Source organism: Kogia breviceps, chromosome 9, assembly GCF_026419965.1.
Source record: "Kogia breviceps isolate mKogBre1 chromosome 9, mKogBre1 haplotype 1, whole genome shotgun sequence".
NCBI lineage: Eukaryota > Metazoa > Chordata > Mammalia > Artiodactyla > Physeteridae > Kogia > Kogia breviceps.
In genome coordinates, this window is record NC_081318.1 from 84987339 (window position 1) to 85004673 (window position 17335).

At 37.0% G+C, this 17335-nt stretch overlaps 1 protein-coding gene across 2 annotated transcripts in view; it reads right to left on the bottom strand.

Moving 5' to 3' along the window:
* Positions 1 to 1298: 1298 nt before the first annotated feature.
* GNAI1 (G protein subunit alpha i1) overlaps positions 1299 to 17335 on the bottom strand; it is a 91975-nt gene continuing 75938 nt past the window's right edge. For both annotated transcript variants that reach the window (XM_067042750.1, XM_059074760.2), the window contains 3 exons: positions 17077 to 17206; positions 15880 to 16033; positions 1299 to 3379 (listed from right to left, as the gene is read on the bottom strand). In XM_067042750.1, the coding sequence (XP_066898851.1) occupies positions 3189 to 3379; positions 15880 to 16033; positions 17077 to 17206 (475 nt within the window). In that variant the 3' untranslated portion in view covers positions 1299 to 3188. The remainder of the gene's footprint in view (positions 3380 to 15879; positions 16034 to 17076; positions 17207 to 17335) is intronic.

The following is a 17335-nucleotide window of genomic DNA, read 5'->3' on the forward strand; positions in this document are numbered from 1 at the left end:
ATGATTCAGATAAACTCAGAAGGTGAGAGTGGGAATGGTTAAAAGACTACTTTGCAATTTTCTGGAAATAAGGTAGCATTATTTGGAGTTCTCTGATAGACGTGAAGTCAGAAGTCATAGGTTTGAAATCTTGCTCGGTAATTAACCTCTCTGAGCCTTTTCTGATACATCTCACTGTTACGGTTGGCATTCAGTAAGAACATACGCATTTTATAGTATGGATTTTTTGGGGGGGAAAAGATTGAAACTGAATGAATGAGATGAAACATGAAAGTATTTTTTAGAAGCGTACTGAAATAGATGTAAGGGGATTTTAGAAACCAGAACAGCTTTAGGAACCTTAGGAATGGGAACTAGAACTATTGGTTCAGCTGGGGTGCTTGCCCAGTGATGGGGACGAGGAATGGTCCAGGGAGGTGAGAACTGTGATTGGCAGCCCTATCAGAACCATGCAGTTCCCAGGAGGGCAGACTGAAGAACAGATACCAGTTGATCTAAAAAAGAGACCACAAACAAAAGTGCTAAGAAATAAAAGTAACAACATTAACAGACGTGAATGAACATTTCCCATGTTCCAGGCATTGTTTTAAGCATATTTCAGGTAGTGTGTAGTACAATATTTGAAGGAAAGCCCAGGCTATGCACAAAGTATTCTTAGAATGTGAAGGAGAGAGAGGGGACGTAGTAAAGTGGGCTCAGATGATGAAGAGCATGGAATGGAAGGCTAAGTTAGATTTCACTTTATTGACAAGTCAGAGCCAATGCACAGAAAATAACACAGCCAGAGTTCTAGATTAGGATAAGTAACATGGATTAAAGAAGGGAGAAACTGGAAGTGGAGAATGTAATAAGCCATTTTAAGTGGAAGTTAAGCAAAGACCCGAATTCAGTAGGTGGTAGTGGGAATGGAAAAGAGAAATAAACAAGCAACACATGTGAGGCACTGGGAAAGTAGACTTGTGAGCAAACGGTGACTTATATGGCTGAAAAATTCCCCACTGAGGGATTAAATGAATGATGGTGCAATGGCAAAGTCAGAGGGTGAGAACTGGTTGACAGGGAAAATGATGAATTTGGTTTGCACATACTGAATTGGAGCAGGCAATCACTTCTCAGAAGGGGATATCAAACAGGCAATTCCAAATGTGGCACCACATCTCATGACGAAACTTGGGGCAGGGAAAACTCAAGCTTCTAGAGTAGATGAAATTGCAGAAGAACAACACAGATAAAGAAGAAATGAACACACAACAGACTGATACTTAAATGCTAATGCAAAACATGTATTAGCCAACAGGTTTGTAAAATTTTAAAAATTCAAATTTATTAGGTTTTATTAGTAACACAATTACACAGACTAAAGTTCAGGAATTCATCAATTATGGTCACCAATATGTGCTTCTTGTGGCATTTTAAACTTATTTCTCACGATTCAAATTGATTTACAGGATAGTTGAACTTCATACATAGCTTCATAATATGAATACAACAGTCTTCCATCCATAAAATTAATGAAAACGTATCTTTCATGAAAGGCACATAAAGAATCTAAACTAACACATTTGAAGAATTTTGTTAAGAAATTTTTGAATTGCTCTACATTACAAAGAAGAAAAACAAATCCCCAAAATGAAACAGTTATACACACACGTGCGCGCGCACACACACACACACACACACAACCACAAAGAGAGACTTCAACAAAATGACAGCACACAACTAAATTTAGAAACTACTTACCCATGAAGCTTACTGAAAGACTAACTTTTTCAAGATGAGTAAAAATGAGAAATAGGGTATGGAATGCTGTTCACTTTGCTGAAATGAGGTCATAGAGACACACCATGAATAATTAAAAATGACTATCAAAATACAGTATCTAGCAGAAATGTAACACTACTTGAGGATACACACAATCACTGAATTAAATACTGTTACTCATTTTCTAAGTGTAATTGCCCATTTCATTCTCAGAAATAATAGCACAGTTTAGAAAGAAATAATACAAACTCAAGCAAGTGGAGGAAATTTGAATAATCTAAGGGAAAAATGTAATTTTAACATAGCGTGATAATTAAATTTGAAACTAGTTACTTACATATATGTATTTAAAGCTTGCATTTTATCATCATCAGAATATTCAAAGATCTTTCTTGTTATCTTCTAAACAAGGAGCTATCATGTATAGTAGGTACAAGGGATTTCCCAAAGGAAATACGCAAATGAATGTCTCAAAATTCATTATGCTAACTTATTTTTTACCCACAAAAATGCTCTCACACCCACCTAAACTTAGTTATAAATAAAAATGTAGTTATTTAAAGTGTATAAAAATCTGGCATCACCTTTAAGGCAATGCATGAATACCATCCAAATATTAAAATTCAAAGTGAAAACAAACCAACCAAATAAAAATTAAGAATTTATAATAAGTCTGTAAGTATATCCTCGAAAATCTGAAATTTGTTTTCAAACCAAATCTAATGTAGAATCAGATTAGCATGCATTCTTAAAAGAAAAACTGAAATGCATACAATGTTTAACTGATCCAAAGGCAGGTATACTCATCCACTTCAAGAACGTTTCAATAAAACACGTTAAATTTAAAGAACAAATCATGTTATTAAAATAGTCTGTGCAATGTTTGTACAAATAACATTTTTATGATTACAAGTATACATATAATCAAGACAAGGGCTGCAATGTGTCTTAATATTAATTACCGTACTTAAAAATTTACAGGACATGAACATAAATAAAGCTGTTTAAAACTGGCAAACATAATAGTCTGTCATTCAGTACAAAGTACTTAGTATTTGTTAATTCCCAAGCCATCACGCTAAAATCATAAGTTGCCGCTCTTAATACCTAAAAGTAATGTGGAAAACTAAAGTCATAAATACATGTATACATACATTTGCATATTTACACTTACACAGAAGTCATCAATACACTAGAGTCCAGCTTTAACACTGCCCTTAGTTTGACACTGCAGGACCACCTCTCACATTTAAGAAAGGACCTTCCATTATTTTCAGTTAAAAAAAAAAAAAAGAACAATTTTGGTCAGGTCCCAGATGCATTTCCCATATACTACATTCTGTGTTGCTGCAAGACTCTAGTGTAGAGAGATCCACATATAAGTACTCATTTGGTTTGAAAATGCATTTTACCATTTACTGTAAAACTCAGAAGAGACCACAATCTTTTAGATTATTTTTTATGATGACATCTGTGACAGCATCAAAGACAAACTGCACATTCTTGGTATCTGTGGCACATGTGAAGTGGGTGTATATTTCCTTCGTGTCCTTTCTTTTATTGAGGTCTTCAAACTGACATTGAATATATGCAGCTGCCTCTTCATATGTGTTTGAGCCTGATATGGGAAAAGGAAAGAAACATAAGGCGAAGTTAAAATGAGTATACCACTAAGCAACATGGACCTTAAAATACTGAAATCAGTTTCTTATGTGTAAAGTATGTGGACTCTATCTTATTCTTGAAGGGCAAAGACGATTATAAACTATTCCTTCTAAGTGAAAAATACCCAATGTTAATCACGCTGTAATGATGATAAGTTACCATTAAAAAAGACACAAAACAACAAAAAGCACAGTATTCCATGTTCCCCATGATCTTTGTTCCTGCCTCAATCTCCAATTGTCAGAGTCTCTTTTTTTCTAACCCCTTATACTCTACATCCTAACACGGAACCACTCAGTTTCCTGATGGTGGCACGCTATTTCACTTCTAGCCTAGTGGCTGGATCAAGAAATGTTGGCCGATGCTGATCGGTATTTTTTATTGCCATTCCTATGTATACATTAATCAGCATTTCTCAATTTTTGTATTCAAAAACTGTACAAGGGTCTACAATGTGGTTTATGCCTATGAGGTTACAAAAAAGTGAATGACACACTTCTGCTTTCAAGTGACTGACTGAAGACTCCTGAGTACAACACTTTGATACTTGGCAGTATCTAAAGATAATCACACATACTCTGTGACCCAAGAGTTGTTTTCCAAGTGTGTCTTTGACAGAACTATATACATATGTTCACCAGAAGACATATAAAGACTGTTAACAGCAGAACTTCTACTTTAGGAAACAACCCAAAAGTTCATTAACTGTTGACTGGCTAATAAATCCTGGTATATATTCATACAATGAGCTGCCACAGAGAAATGAGAATAAAAAAATGACTGCTACCCACAATACTATAGATGAGCTTTATAAACATACTGTTGAACAAATGAAGGCAGACACAAAACAGTATATACTGTAACAACTGATGTTTAGAAAACAAGTTTGGAAACAATCAAAATTAACTGATGAAGACAGAAGTCATAATAGTGGTTACTCTTTGTGTGAGTAGGTGGGTGGATGGAAGTTGATCATTTACGACTGGGACGGGGCATGACAGGGTTTCTGGGGACCTGGAAATGTTCTATTTCTTGACCTGAATGGTGCATATATCAGTGTTTTCACTTTTTAAAATTCAGAAGTTTCACATTTGTGGTAAGCAAGTGATTATCTATATACTGTATCTATATAGTTTATATATGTATACATATGATATTTCAACAAAATGTTCCTTTGAAAAAAATTGTTAATTCTGTCTCTTGCAGTAAAAACACAAAATTATGTGCCTGGACTTCAAGGTCCTCTGTTACCCAGCCTGCTTGGTAAAGCCATTCTGAGACCCTCTGTTCCACATTTGAGGCTCACTCCATGTCAGGAGGAAACCTGTATTCAAAGTACCACCTGTGTTACTGCAGTGCTTCCCCTCCCCTGTACTTCACCGGTTGTTTTCATAGCTTGGCTACTCTAATGCTGGAGTGAACAGAGAGGTGCATGTATCTTTTTCAGAAAGTGTTTTCAGGGTTTCCCTGGTGGCGCAGTGGTTGAGAGTCCGCCTGCCGATGCAGGGGGCACGGCTTCGTGCCCCGGTCTGGGAAGATCCCGCATGCCGCGGAGCAGCTAGGCCTGTGAGCCATGGCCGCTGAGCCTGTGCTCTGCAACGGGAGAGGCCACAACAGTGAGAGGCCCGTGTACCGCAAAAGAAAAAAAAAAAAAGTTTCAAAGAAAGTGTTTTCATTTTCTTCAAATAAATACCCAGAAGTGGAATTGCTGAATCATATGGTAGTTTTATTTTTAATTTATTGAGGAATCTCCATATTGTTTTCCATAATGGCTGCACCAATTTAAATTCCCAGCAATAGGGTACAAGGGTCCCTGTTTTTCTACGTCTTTACCAACGTTTGGCATTTCTTTTCTTTATGATAACGGCCATTCTAACAGGTGTGAGGTGATAGCTCATTGTGGTTTTGATTTGCATTTCCCTGATAGTGATGTTGAGCACCTTTTCACGGACATGTCGGCCACTGGTATGTCTTCTTTGGAAAAATGTCTATTAGATCCTCTGCCCATTTTAATAGTGAAATTGTTTTTGTTACTGACTTGTATGAGTTCTTTATACAGCTAGCCCTCTGTATCTGTGGGTTTATAACCAGCAAATATGGAGGACCAACTGTACTATGCCATTTTATGTAAGGGACTTGAGCATCCATAGATTTTGGTATCTATGGCAGATCCTGAAACCAATCTCCCGAGGATACTGAGGGATGACTATACATTTTGGATATTAACCCGTTATCAGATAAATGTTTTGCAAATATTTTTTCCCTTTCCTTAGGCTGCATTTTTATTTTGTTGATGGTTTCCTTTGCTGTGCAGAAGCTTTTTAGTTTGATGATGTCACCCAACTTGTTTATTTTTGCTTTTTTTGCCTTTGCTTTTGGTGTCAGTCTTAAAAAACAATCACAACTGTCAAGCTTACTGCCTGTGTTTTCTTCTAGGAGTTTTATGGTTTCAGGTCTTACGTTCAAGGGTTTCAGATCTCACGTTAGAGTCTTTAATCTGTTTGGGTTTATTTTTGTGTATGGCAGAGAAAGCAGTCCAGTTTCATTCTTTAGCATGTGCCTGTCCAGTTTTCCTAACACCGTTTACCGAAGAGACTGTTCTTTCCCCATTGTATATTCTTGGGTCATGTGTCATAAATTACTTGATTATGTATATATGGGTTTACTTCTGGGCTCTCTGTTCTGTTCCTCAGATCTGTGTCTATTTTTTATGCCAATACCACACTGTTTTGATTACTGTAGCTGTGTAATATAGTTGGAAATCAGGGCGCATAGTGCCTCCAGATTTGTTCTTCTTTCTCAAGATTGCTTTAGCTTTTGGAGTCTTTTGTGATTCAGAATTTTAGGACTATTCTCTTTCTGTGAAAAATGCCATTAGAATTTTGAAAGGGATTGCACTGACTCTGTTGGACAACTTTAGGTAGTATGGACCTTTTTAACAATATTAATAGTCCTCCAATCCATGGGCATGGAATATCTTTCCATTTATCTGTGTATCTTCTTCAATTTCCTTCCTCTATGTTTTAGTTTTCAGTGTGCAGGCCTTTCCCCTCCTTGGTTAAATTTATTCCTAGAAATTTTCTTTTAATGCAACTGTAAATCTGACTGTTTTAGTTTTTCTTATAGTTCATTACTAGTGTTAGAGATTTTTGTACACTGATTTTTTATCCTGCAACTTTACTAAATTCACTGATTATGAGTTTTAAGTTTTTTTGTGAATCTGAGATTTTCTATGTATAATACCACGTCTTGTGCAAATAGTGACAGTTTTACTTCTTGCTTTCTGATTTGGATGTCTTTTCTTTTTCTTGCTTAAACTGCAGTGGTAGGACTTGTAAATACTATGTTGAATGAAAGTGGTGAGACTGGGAAACCTCGTCTTATTCCCTATCTTAGAGGAAAAGCTTTCAACTTTTTACTGTTGAGTAAAGTATCAGCTATAGGCCTTTATTATATTGAGGTACATTCCCTCTGTACCCATTTTGTTGTTTTTATCCCAAAGGGATGTTGAATTTTGTCAAATGCTTTTTTTTTTTTTTTTTTTTTTTTTTTTGCATCTGTTGAGATGATCATGTGATTTTTATTCTTCACTTTGTTTAGGTGGTGTGTTGCATTAATTGATTTGCAGACAGTGAACTATATGCTTGCATCCTTGGAATAAATCTCACATAGTTGTGGTGTAATGATCCTTTTAATGTACTGCTGAATTCAGTTTGCTAATATTTTGTTGAAGATTTTTGCATTTGTTTATCAGGGATATTGGCCTATAATTTTCTTTTCTTGTGGCATACTTGCCTGGATTTGGTAACAGGGTAATGGTGGCCTGGTAAAATGAGTTATAGAAAAGGAGAGAATGCTTCCAATTTTGGAAGAGTTTAAGAAGGACAAGGACTGCTAACAATTAATTCTTCTGTGTTTGGTAGAATTCACCAGTAAAGCCATTTGGTTATGAACTTTGTTTATTGGGAGGTTTTTGATTACTGATTCAATCTCCTTACTAACATAGGCTGTTCAGATTTTCTGTTTCTTCATGATTCAAACTTGGTAGGTTGTATGTTTCTATGAATTTTTCCATTTTCTCTAAGTTGTCAAAATAAGTTTAAATTTTATCTCAAGTTGCTAGCAGACAAACATATACTCTACAAATCAAATTTTAACTTATTAAATCATAATTAGGTTGGTACTCTGAAATTCTATAGCAATAAACAGTATCTTCTTGACTCACAGAAGCTAATACAACCTCTAAATTAAAAACATGTTTTGAGAAAACAGCTTGCCCTGAGTGCATGGCTCAATTTGCTGTATCTATTGGGGGTAGCTAGTTAGATTATTGAATCCTTAGAACTACAAGATACATTCCTCAACTTGATTTTAAGTTTTGGAAAAGAATGACTAGGGGAAAGGTGACAAATATTTTCTAACGTGATAGAACTGTCCTGAATAAAGGTTAAGTACAGATGATAATCTGGTTCAATACTGGAGAATTGGGTGCCTGGTGATATAATTCAAAGGGAGATAAAGGAGACTTGAATTTAAAAAAATAACATGAATTCAGTTGGAGTCTCAGGTGCTAAAAAACATGGATAGATTCAACAAGCAGTTGGAAATGCAAGCCTGAGTCTCAACAGAGAAATTAGAGGTGACAACTGAATTTATCATGCTGAGAATAAATATGACTATGAAAGAATGGAGTGCTAGAAGATTATAAGACTGCAGATGGAATCTGGTGAAATGCCAAAATGTAAATAGATAAGAGGAGAAGACAGGAGCAGAGAGAGGTAGGGGATAAACCAAGTGAGTAGTTTGGAGGCTACAATGGGTTCTCCTATAGCAAACAGTAGCCACAGGGATTAAGAGTTGAGGGTGCAACAAGAGGTGACAGCATCAATACTTAGCATGTGCAATGAAGTGTTTAATTATAGTCTTAACACTGGGACTGTGAAAGAATTATGTAATACTCTCTTTGCTCAAAGAGCCTGAGATCAGTCATTCTTATAAACTTGACAACATACAAAAAACATTGTGAACACAACACATACGTGGTAAAAAAAAAAAAAAAAAAAAGCTAACAACTATCTTCTTGGCTGCTCTAAAAATCCCTGTAAGTATGTAATATTTGAGGATTGATTTGGGTCCTCTGATAATATTAGCACAACAGGGCTACTTCAAAATAGAAAATGACAAAGATGAACTGAAAGACAGAGCAATGTAAAGGCCAAACTGAGCCACCTTGATTCTGGGTAACTTCAATCTTGGAATTAGAACTATAAATAATCTTATTCCTAACAAAGCACTAAAAATGTTTCTGAATAAGGTGACTTAGGACACTATGACTTTGAAAAAGAAAACAAAACTTTTAAAATAAGTTAATTCTGTGGAATTATTTCAAAGTATAACTTTGCAATACATTAAAAGGGCTGTAGTAATGAGTAGGAGGATCATACTGACTGGAGACCCTCCTGCTTTGCCTCCATTGAAAACATATAATTAAATGTATTCTGGTTGTTAATGTCCTGCATGCAGTAGTGCAACAGACTTGGGTCTGGATTTGGACTCTATTGCTTCATTAAATCACAGTGCTCTCACCTGCATAAGTGGGATGTAAAAGCACTGACATCATATGGTTGTTTTAACACTGCCTGTGAAAAGGCAGTGAATACTCACTGTACAATTTACTGAATACAAAATTGACAAATTTTGTTTATAATGAAACAACTTCTTGAGACTTGGGCAGCAGTGGGGGAAGCCAGATTCCACGACAGCAACAGCAGGGATCATGGCAAGAATCATGGCTTGAAGGCTGCCCCGGGTGGTCTCATCTTCCTGCAGCTTCTAGACCCTCAAGCTTAGCGGAGCTGTTAACAGAGGCAGCGGTCACTCGGAGCAGCAAGAGTAGCACCACCAAGCTCCTTCCCCTGGAACTACGCTCAGCATCACAGCATCAAGATGCCATATGTCTCCATGAGGCTGACAGGGACTGGGTGCCTGGGCCTCGAGTCAGGCCTGAGCTGCTGAGGTGAGAGAGCCGAGTTCAGGACACTGGACCACCAGAGACCTCCTGGCCCCATGTAATGTCAATCAGCGAGACGTCTCCCAGAGATCTCCATCTCAACTCCACCCAACGGCCAGCAAGTTCCAGTGCTGGATGACCCATGCCAATCAACTGGCAAGCCAGGAACACAACCCCACCTGTTAGCAGACAGGCTGCCTAAAATCTAAGTTCACAGATACCCCAAAACACACCACCGGATGCTGCCCCTCCCACCAGAACAAAGGCACCAGTCCCCTCCACCAGGAAGCCTACACAACCCACTGAACCAACCTTACCCAGTGGGGGCAGACACCAAAAACAACGGGAACTACGAACCTGCAGTCTGCGAAAAGGAGACCCCCTAAACACAGTAAGTTACGCAAAATGAGAAGACAGAGAAACACATAGCAGATGAAGCAGCGAGGTAAAAACCCACCAGACCAAACAAATGAAGAGGAAACAGGCAGTCTACATGAAAAAGAATTCAGAGAAATGATAGTTAAGATGATCCAAAAGCTTGGAAATAGAATGGAGAAAATACAGGAAATGTTTAACAAGGACCTAGAAGAACTAAAGAGCAAACAAACAGAGATGAACAACACAATAAATGAAATTAAAAATTCTCTGGATGGAATCAATAGCAGAATAATTGAGGCAGAAGAACAGATAAGTGACCTGGAAGATAACATAGTGGAAATAACTACTGCAGAGCAGAATAAAGAGATAAGAATGAAGAGAATTGAGGACAGTCTCAGAGACCTCTGGAACAACATTAAATGCACCAACATACAAATTACAGGGGTCCCAGAAGAAGAAAAGAAAAAGAAAGGATCTGAGAAAATATTTGAAGAGTGATATTTGAAAACTTCCCTAACGTGGGAAAGGAAATAGTCAATCAAGTCCAGGAAGCACAGAGAGTCCCATACAGGATAAATCCAAGTAGAAACATGCCAAGACACATATTAATCAAACTATATCAAAAATTAAATACAAAGAAAAAATATTGAAAGCATCAAGGGAAGAGCAACAAGTAACATACAAAGGAATCCCCATAAGTTTAACAGCTGATCTTTCAGCAGAAACTCTGCAAGCCAGAAGGGAGTGTCAAGACATATTTAAAGTGATGAAAGGGAAAAACCTACAACCAAGATTACTCTAGCCAGCTCGGATCTCATTCAGATTCCATGGAGAAATTAAAACCTTTACAGACAAGCAAAAGCTAAGAGAATTCACAACCAAACCAGCTTTAAAACAAATGCTAAAGGAACTTCTCTAAGTGGGAAACACAAGAGAAGGAAAACATCTACAATAACAAACCCAAAACAAATAACAAAATGCTAATAGGAACATACATATCAATAATTACCTTAAATGTAAGCAGATTCGATGCCCCAACCAAAAGGCACAGAATGGCTGAATGGATACAAAAACAAGACCCGTATATATGTTGTCTACAAGAGACCCACTTCAGACCTGGGGATACATACAGACTGAAAGTGAGGGGATGGAAAAGGATATTCCTTGCAAATGGAAATCAAAAGAAAGCTGGAGTAGCAATTCTCTTAACAGACAACATAGACTTTAAAATAAAGACTAATACAAGAGACAAACAAGGACACTACAGAATGACCAAGGGATCAATCCAAGAAGAAGATGTAACAATTATAAATATATATGCACCCAACATAGGAGCACCTCAATACATAAGGCAAATGCTTAACAGCCATAAAAGGGGAAATTGACGGTAACACAATCATAGTAGGGGACTTCAACACCCCACTTTCACCAATGGCCAGATCATCCAAAATGAAAATACAGAAACATAAGCTTTAAATGACACATTAAACAAGATGGACTTAATTGATATTTCTAGGACATTCCATCCAAAAACAACAGAATACATTTTCTTCTCAAGTGCTCATGGAACATTTTCCAGGATAGATCATAATCTGGGTCACAAATCAAGCCTGGGTAAATTTAAGAAAATTGAAATCGTATCAAGTATCTTTTCCAACCACATGCCATGAGACTATCAATTACAGGAAAAAATCAGTAAAAAATATAAATACATGGAGGCTAAACAGTACACTACTAAATAACCAAGAGATCACTGAAATCAAAAAACACCTAGAAACAAATGGCAGTGAAAACACGACGACCCAAAACATATGGGATGCAGCAAAAGCAGTTCTAAGAGAGAAGCTTATAGCAATACAATCCTACCTCAAGAAACAATAAACATCTCAAATAAACCTAACCTTATACCTAAAGCAATCAGAGAAAGAAGAACAAAAAAACCCCAAAGTTAGCAGAAGGAAAGAAATCATGAAGATCAGATTTAAATGAAAAAGAAATGAAACAGAAAGATCAATAAAACTAAAAGCTGGTTCTTTGAAAAGAAAAACAAAATTGATAAACCATTAGCCAGACTCATCAAGAAAACAAGGGAGAAGACAATAGAATTAGAAAGGAAAAAGGAGAAGTAACAATTGACACTGCAGAAATACAAAGGATCATGAGAGATTACTACAAGCAACTACATGCCAATAAAAGAGACAACCTAGAAGAAATGGACACATTCTTAGAAAAGCACAACCTTCTGAGACAACCAGAAAGAGAAAATAAAAACAGACCAATCACAAGCACTGAAATTGAAACTGTGATTAAAAATCTTCCAACAAACAAAAGCCCAGGATCAGATGGCTTCACAGGCAAGTTCTATTAAGCATTTAGAGAAGAGCTAACACATATCCTCTCAAACTCTTCCAAAATATAGCAAGGGGAGGACCACTCCCAAACTCATTCTATGAGGCCACCATCACCCTGATACCAAAACCAGACAAAGATGTCATGAAAAAAGTTAATTACAGGCCAATATCACTAATGAACATAAATGCAAAAATCCTCAACAAAATACTAGCAAACAGAATCGAGCAGCACATTAAAAGGATCATACACCATGATCAAGTGGGGTTTATCCCAGAGATGCAAGGATTCTTCAATATATGCAAGTCAATCAATGTGATACACCATATTAACAAATTGAAGGAGAAAAACCATATGATAATCTCTATAGATGCAGAAAAAGCTTTGGACAAAATTCAATACCCAGTTATGATAAAAACTCTCCAGAAAGTAGGCATAGTGGGAACCTACCTCAACATAATAAAAGCCATATATGACAAACCCACAGCCAACATCGTTCTCAATGGTGAAAAACTGAAACCATTTCCTCTAAGATGAGGAACAAGACAAGGTTGCCCACTCTCACCACTATTATTCAACATAGTTTTGGAAGTTTTAGCCACAGCAATCAGCGAAGAAAAAGAAATAAAAGGAATCCAGATCAGAAAAGAAGTAAAACTGTCCCTGTTTGCAGATGACATGATAATATACATAGAGAATCCTAAAGATGCTACCAGAAAACTACTAGAGCTAATCAATTAATTTGGTAAAGTAGCAGGATACAAAATTAATGCACAGAAATCTCTTGCATGCCTATACACTAATGATGAAAAATCTGAAAGAGAAATTAAGGAAACACTCCCATTTACTACTGCGACAAAAAGAATAAAATACCTAGGAATAAACCTACCTAAGGAGACAAAAGACCTGTATGCAGAAAATTATAAGACACTGATGAAAGAAATTAAAGATGATACAAACAGAGTGATATACCATGTTCGTGGATTGGAAGAATCAACACTGTGAAAATGACTACGCTACCCAAAGCAATCAAAAGATTCAGTACAATCCCTATCAAACTACCAACGGCATTTTTCACAGAAGTAGAACAAAAAATTTCACAATTTGTATGGAAACACAAAAGATCCCGAAATACCCCTTCCCTAAGTGTAAGGCTAGACACTATAAAACTCTTAGAGGAAAGCACAGGTGGAACCCTCTATTACATAAATCACAGCAAGATCCTTTTTGACCCACCTCCTAGAGAAATGGAAATAAAAACAAAAATAAACAAATGGGACCTAATGAAACTTAAAAGCTTTTTTTGCACAGCAAAGGAAACCATAACCAAGACCAAAAGACAACCCTCAGAATGGGAGAAAATATTTGCAAATGAAACAACTGACAAAGGATTAATCCCCAAAATATACAAGCAGCTCAATATCTAAAAAACAAACAACCCAATCCAAAAATGGGCAAAAGACCTAAACAGACATTTCTCCAAAGAAAATATACAGATTGCCAACAAACACATAAAAAGATGCTCAACATCACTAATCATTACAGAAACGCAAATCGAAACTACAATGAGGTATCACCTCACACTAGTCAGAATGGCCATCATCAAAAAATCTACAAACAATAAATGCTGGAGAGGGTGTGGAGAAAAGGGAACCCTCTTGCACTGTTGGTGGGAATGTAATTTGATACAGCCACTATGGAGAACAGTATGGAGGTTCCTTAAAAAACTAAAAATAGGACTACCATACGACCCAGCAATCCCACTACTGGGCATATACCCTAAGAAAACCCATAATTCAAAGAGTCATGTACCACAGTGTTCACTGCGGCTGTACTTAGAATAGCCAAGACATGGAAGCTACCTAAGTGTCCATTGACAGATGAATGGAGAAAGAAGATGTGGTACATATATACAATGGACTATTACTCAGCCATAAAAAGAAATGAAACTGAGTTATCTGTAATGAGGTGGGTGGACCTAGAGCCTGTCATGCAGAATGAAGTAAGTCAGGAAGTGAAATACAAATACTGTATACCAACACATATATATGGAATCTAAAAATTAAAAAAAGAAAAAGTGGTTCTGAAGAACCTGGGGACAGGACAGGAATAAGACGCAGATGGGGCTTCCCTGGTGGCGCAGTGGTTGAGTCTGCCTGCAGGGGATGTGGGTTCGTGCCCCAGTCCAGGAGGATCCCACATGCTGCGGAGCGGCTGGGCCTGTGAGCCATGGCCACTGAGCTTGTGCGTCCGGAGCCTGTGCTCCACAATGGGAGAGGCCACAACAGTGAGAGGCCCACGTACCGAAAAAAAAAAAAAAAAAGACACAGATGTAGAGAATGGACTAGAGGACACAGGTAGGGGGAGGGGTAAGCTTGGACAAAGTGAGAGAGTGGCATGGACATATATAGACTACCAAATGTAAAATAGGTAGCTAGTGGGAAGCAGCTGCATAGCACAGGGAGATCAGCTCGGTGCTTTGTGTCCACTAGTGGGGTGGGATAGGGAGGATTGGAAGGAGATGCAAGAGGGAGGGGATATGGGGATATATGTAACACAAATAGCTGATTCACTCTGTTACACAGCAGCAACTAACACAACATTGTAAAGCAATTATACTCCAATAAGGATGTTAAAAAAATAATGCAATAAATATAATATTTCACTTTCACATTTTTCAACCAAAAAATATTCTTGAGACTTTTTTTTTTTTTTATAACAATGAGGATGGAGTGAGGGTAACTTGTATCAATTAGCTAAATTAACCAAGCTTCATAATGTTTAGATTTAGAGATCAGATAAACTATTGGTAGTCAAACTCTTTTTTTTAGGCATCAAACTTTCTTCATTAAAATAAAATAAAGCATTATTCAGAAACCCAATATGCAAAACAGATGAAAGCTAAATTACTCTGCCTTAGGGAGGGAGATGTTGAGTGTGGAGGGGGGCGGGGGTGAGGGGTATCACTGTTCCTTGCACCCACTTTCAATAGCAGCCAAGAAAGTGTTCCAAGGAACTAAACTTAACCAATGTTTTAGCCCAACTTCTGATTTCACAGATGGGGTAGTGAGACCCCATTAACTGCCTTGTTCAAGATCAAAGAGCTAATTATGGAAAAGCCAGGACTGCACCTCAGGTCTCCTTTTCTCACTGCAGACCATTTTACACAGTAGTAAAATTAAAGTACCACTAACAGTCTCATTACCAAAGCCTGGATTTCTTGTGAAACCTTCCCTGACTCCCCTGAGGAGTTAGCTAACTCATGGACTCCTAATTTTTTCCCCCTTCCAATCACTCTCCATGTTCCTTTGTACTCACGTGCTGCACTGCTATTGTGTATTTGTTTGTTTAGGAGTACCTCTGTCTTTGAGATTAAGTCAGTGACCAGAGACACATTTTATTTATTGTGCATCACACAATACGTGACATAAGATCTGTTAACTGGATGAACCAATCAATATCGTAAGTTTATGAAGACTTGGAGTCATCACAGAAAATTATCTAACAGCTTTTCCCTAAAATGAATGTTATCTTCAATCATCTCACTCACAACTCAAGGAACTACTTGTGCTTGAATGCAGTTTGATAAATAATTTCTCTTAAAGGTTAAGAATTACTAAGCCAAAAGATTCAAATCAACAACTGAAATCTTGCCTTAGGGGAACGTTCACTTAGAAATATACGAGCTGACAAGTTATCTACAGAAAGTAAAATACCTGCATATTCTGGATAGCATATAGTGAGAGGGCTCTTTTTGATTTTTTCTTCGAAGAGATCCTTCTTGTTTAGAAAAAGTATAATAGATGTATCTGTAAACCATTTGTTGTTACATATGCTGTCAAACAACTTCATGCTTTCATGCATTCGGTTCTGTAATAGAATAGAGCCAGTTTGTCATAATGTTAAGGATTTTGAGAAATATTACCTTAAAAAAATGAGCGTGGAAAAAAAAAGTATGGTAATACAATAGAACTTAGCTGAAAAATAGGTAACGTCTCACAAAAACATATTTTTGCCATTTAAGAACAAGCACACACTTTGATTTTACACAAGATGAGTGTCTACATCACTCATCACTTTTTTGCATTCGAGCAGTACTTGCTGAGTGCTGGCAGTGTGTCACTGTGCTGCAGGACCCTGCAATCTAGAAATGCGAAGTGCAAACGTTTCAAAGGAGATCTCATTATTACAGAGTGAATTGAAGTTTCCATTCAAAGATAAATAAAGGTTTTTAAAGATTAATAAATTAAACTGAAAAAGCTGAAACACAATTAGCCCAATACCCTAAATATAATGGTATATTAGGCAAGGAAACTTCCAGTTCCTGTTTCCTGCCCTTCCAGTATTTGTGGTTTCAAAAAGGGCACTAATGTATCTTATAGTGCCAGAATGACAGGAATGAACATGTGCACTACATCTACTGCATGATAATTGTATATAACTTATTTTAATAAAATGATACTTATAGCTTTTTTCAAATTAAAAATATTTCTCCCAGATTAATGGTGCACTGAAACACATCTGAAAATTACATGACAGTAGCAAAGTATAACAGAGATCAAGGATTACTGAGCTGGCAGAAGTAATAAGTTAAGAAAAATAAGCCTTGGACTATAATGGAACTAACTTTATTTTCATTTAGTATGTAGATACCAGATCTCAGAAACGCCTAGTTAAGCAACTAGGGTTGAGGTGAGATCAACTTTTTGTCTTTTCCTTTTTTTCAGGATCCATCTGTTCTTTTTGCATTCTAAAAGGGAAATATACTAAACAGAAAAGTTAGAGAAAAGAGCCTGAACTTTCAATTAATTTAGGCATTAGCAAGAATTCAAGAATTTTTCACAGGAAAATTCTTGGCAACATCTCCAGCTCTTCATATGTCATGCTCAATCTTTAAAAGTGGTTCTACTTGCCATTTCTTCATCTTCAGCTAGAACCAGGTCATAGTCACTCAGTGCCACACAGAAGATGATGGCGGTCACTCCTTCAAAGCAATGAATCCATTTCTTCCTCTCAGATCTCTGTCCTCCCACATCAAACATTCTGTAAGAAGAAAAATAATGAGTTTGACATCACGCTGAATGTTCAGAGGCTCTGAGGAGTTCTATAAAAATCAACAAAAAAACTTCCAAATCACATAGGGAATGTGGGATGGAAAGAAAGGAGAAAAGG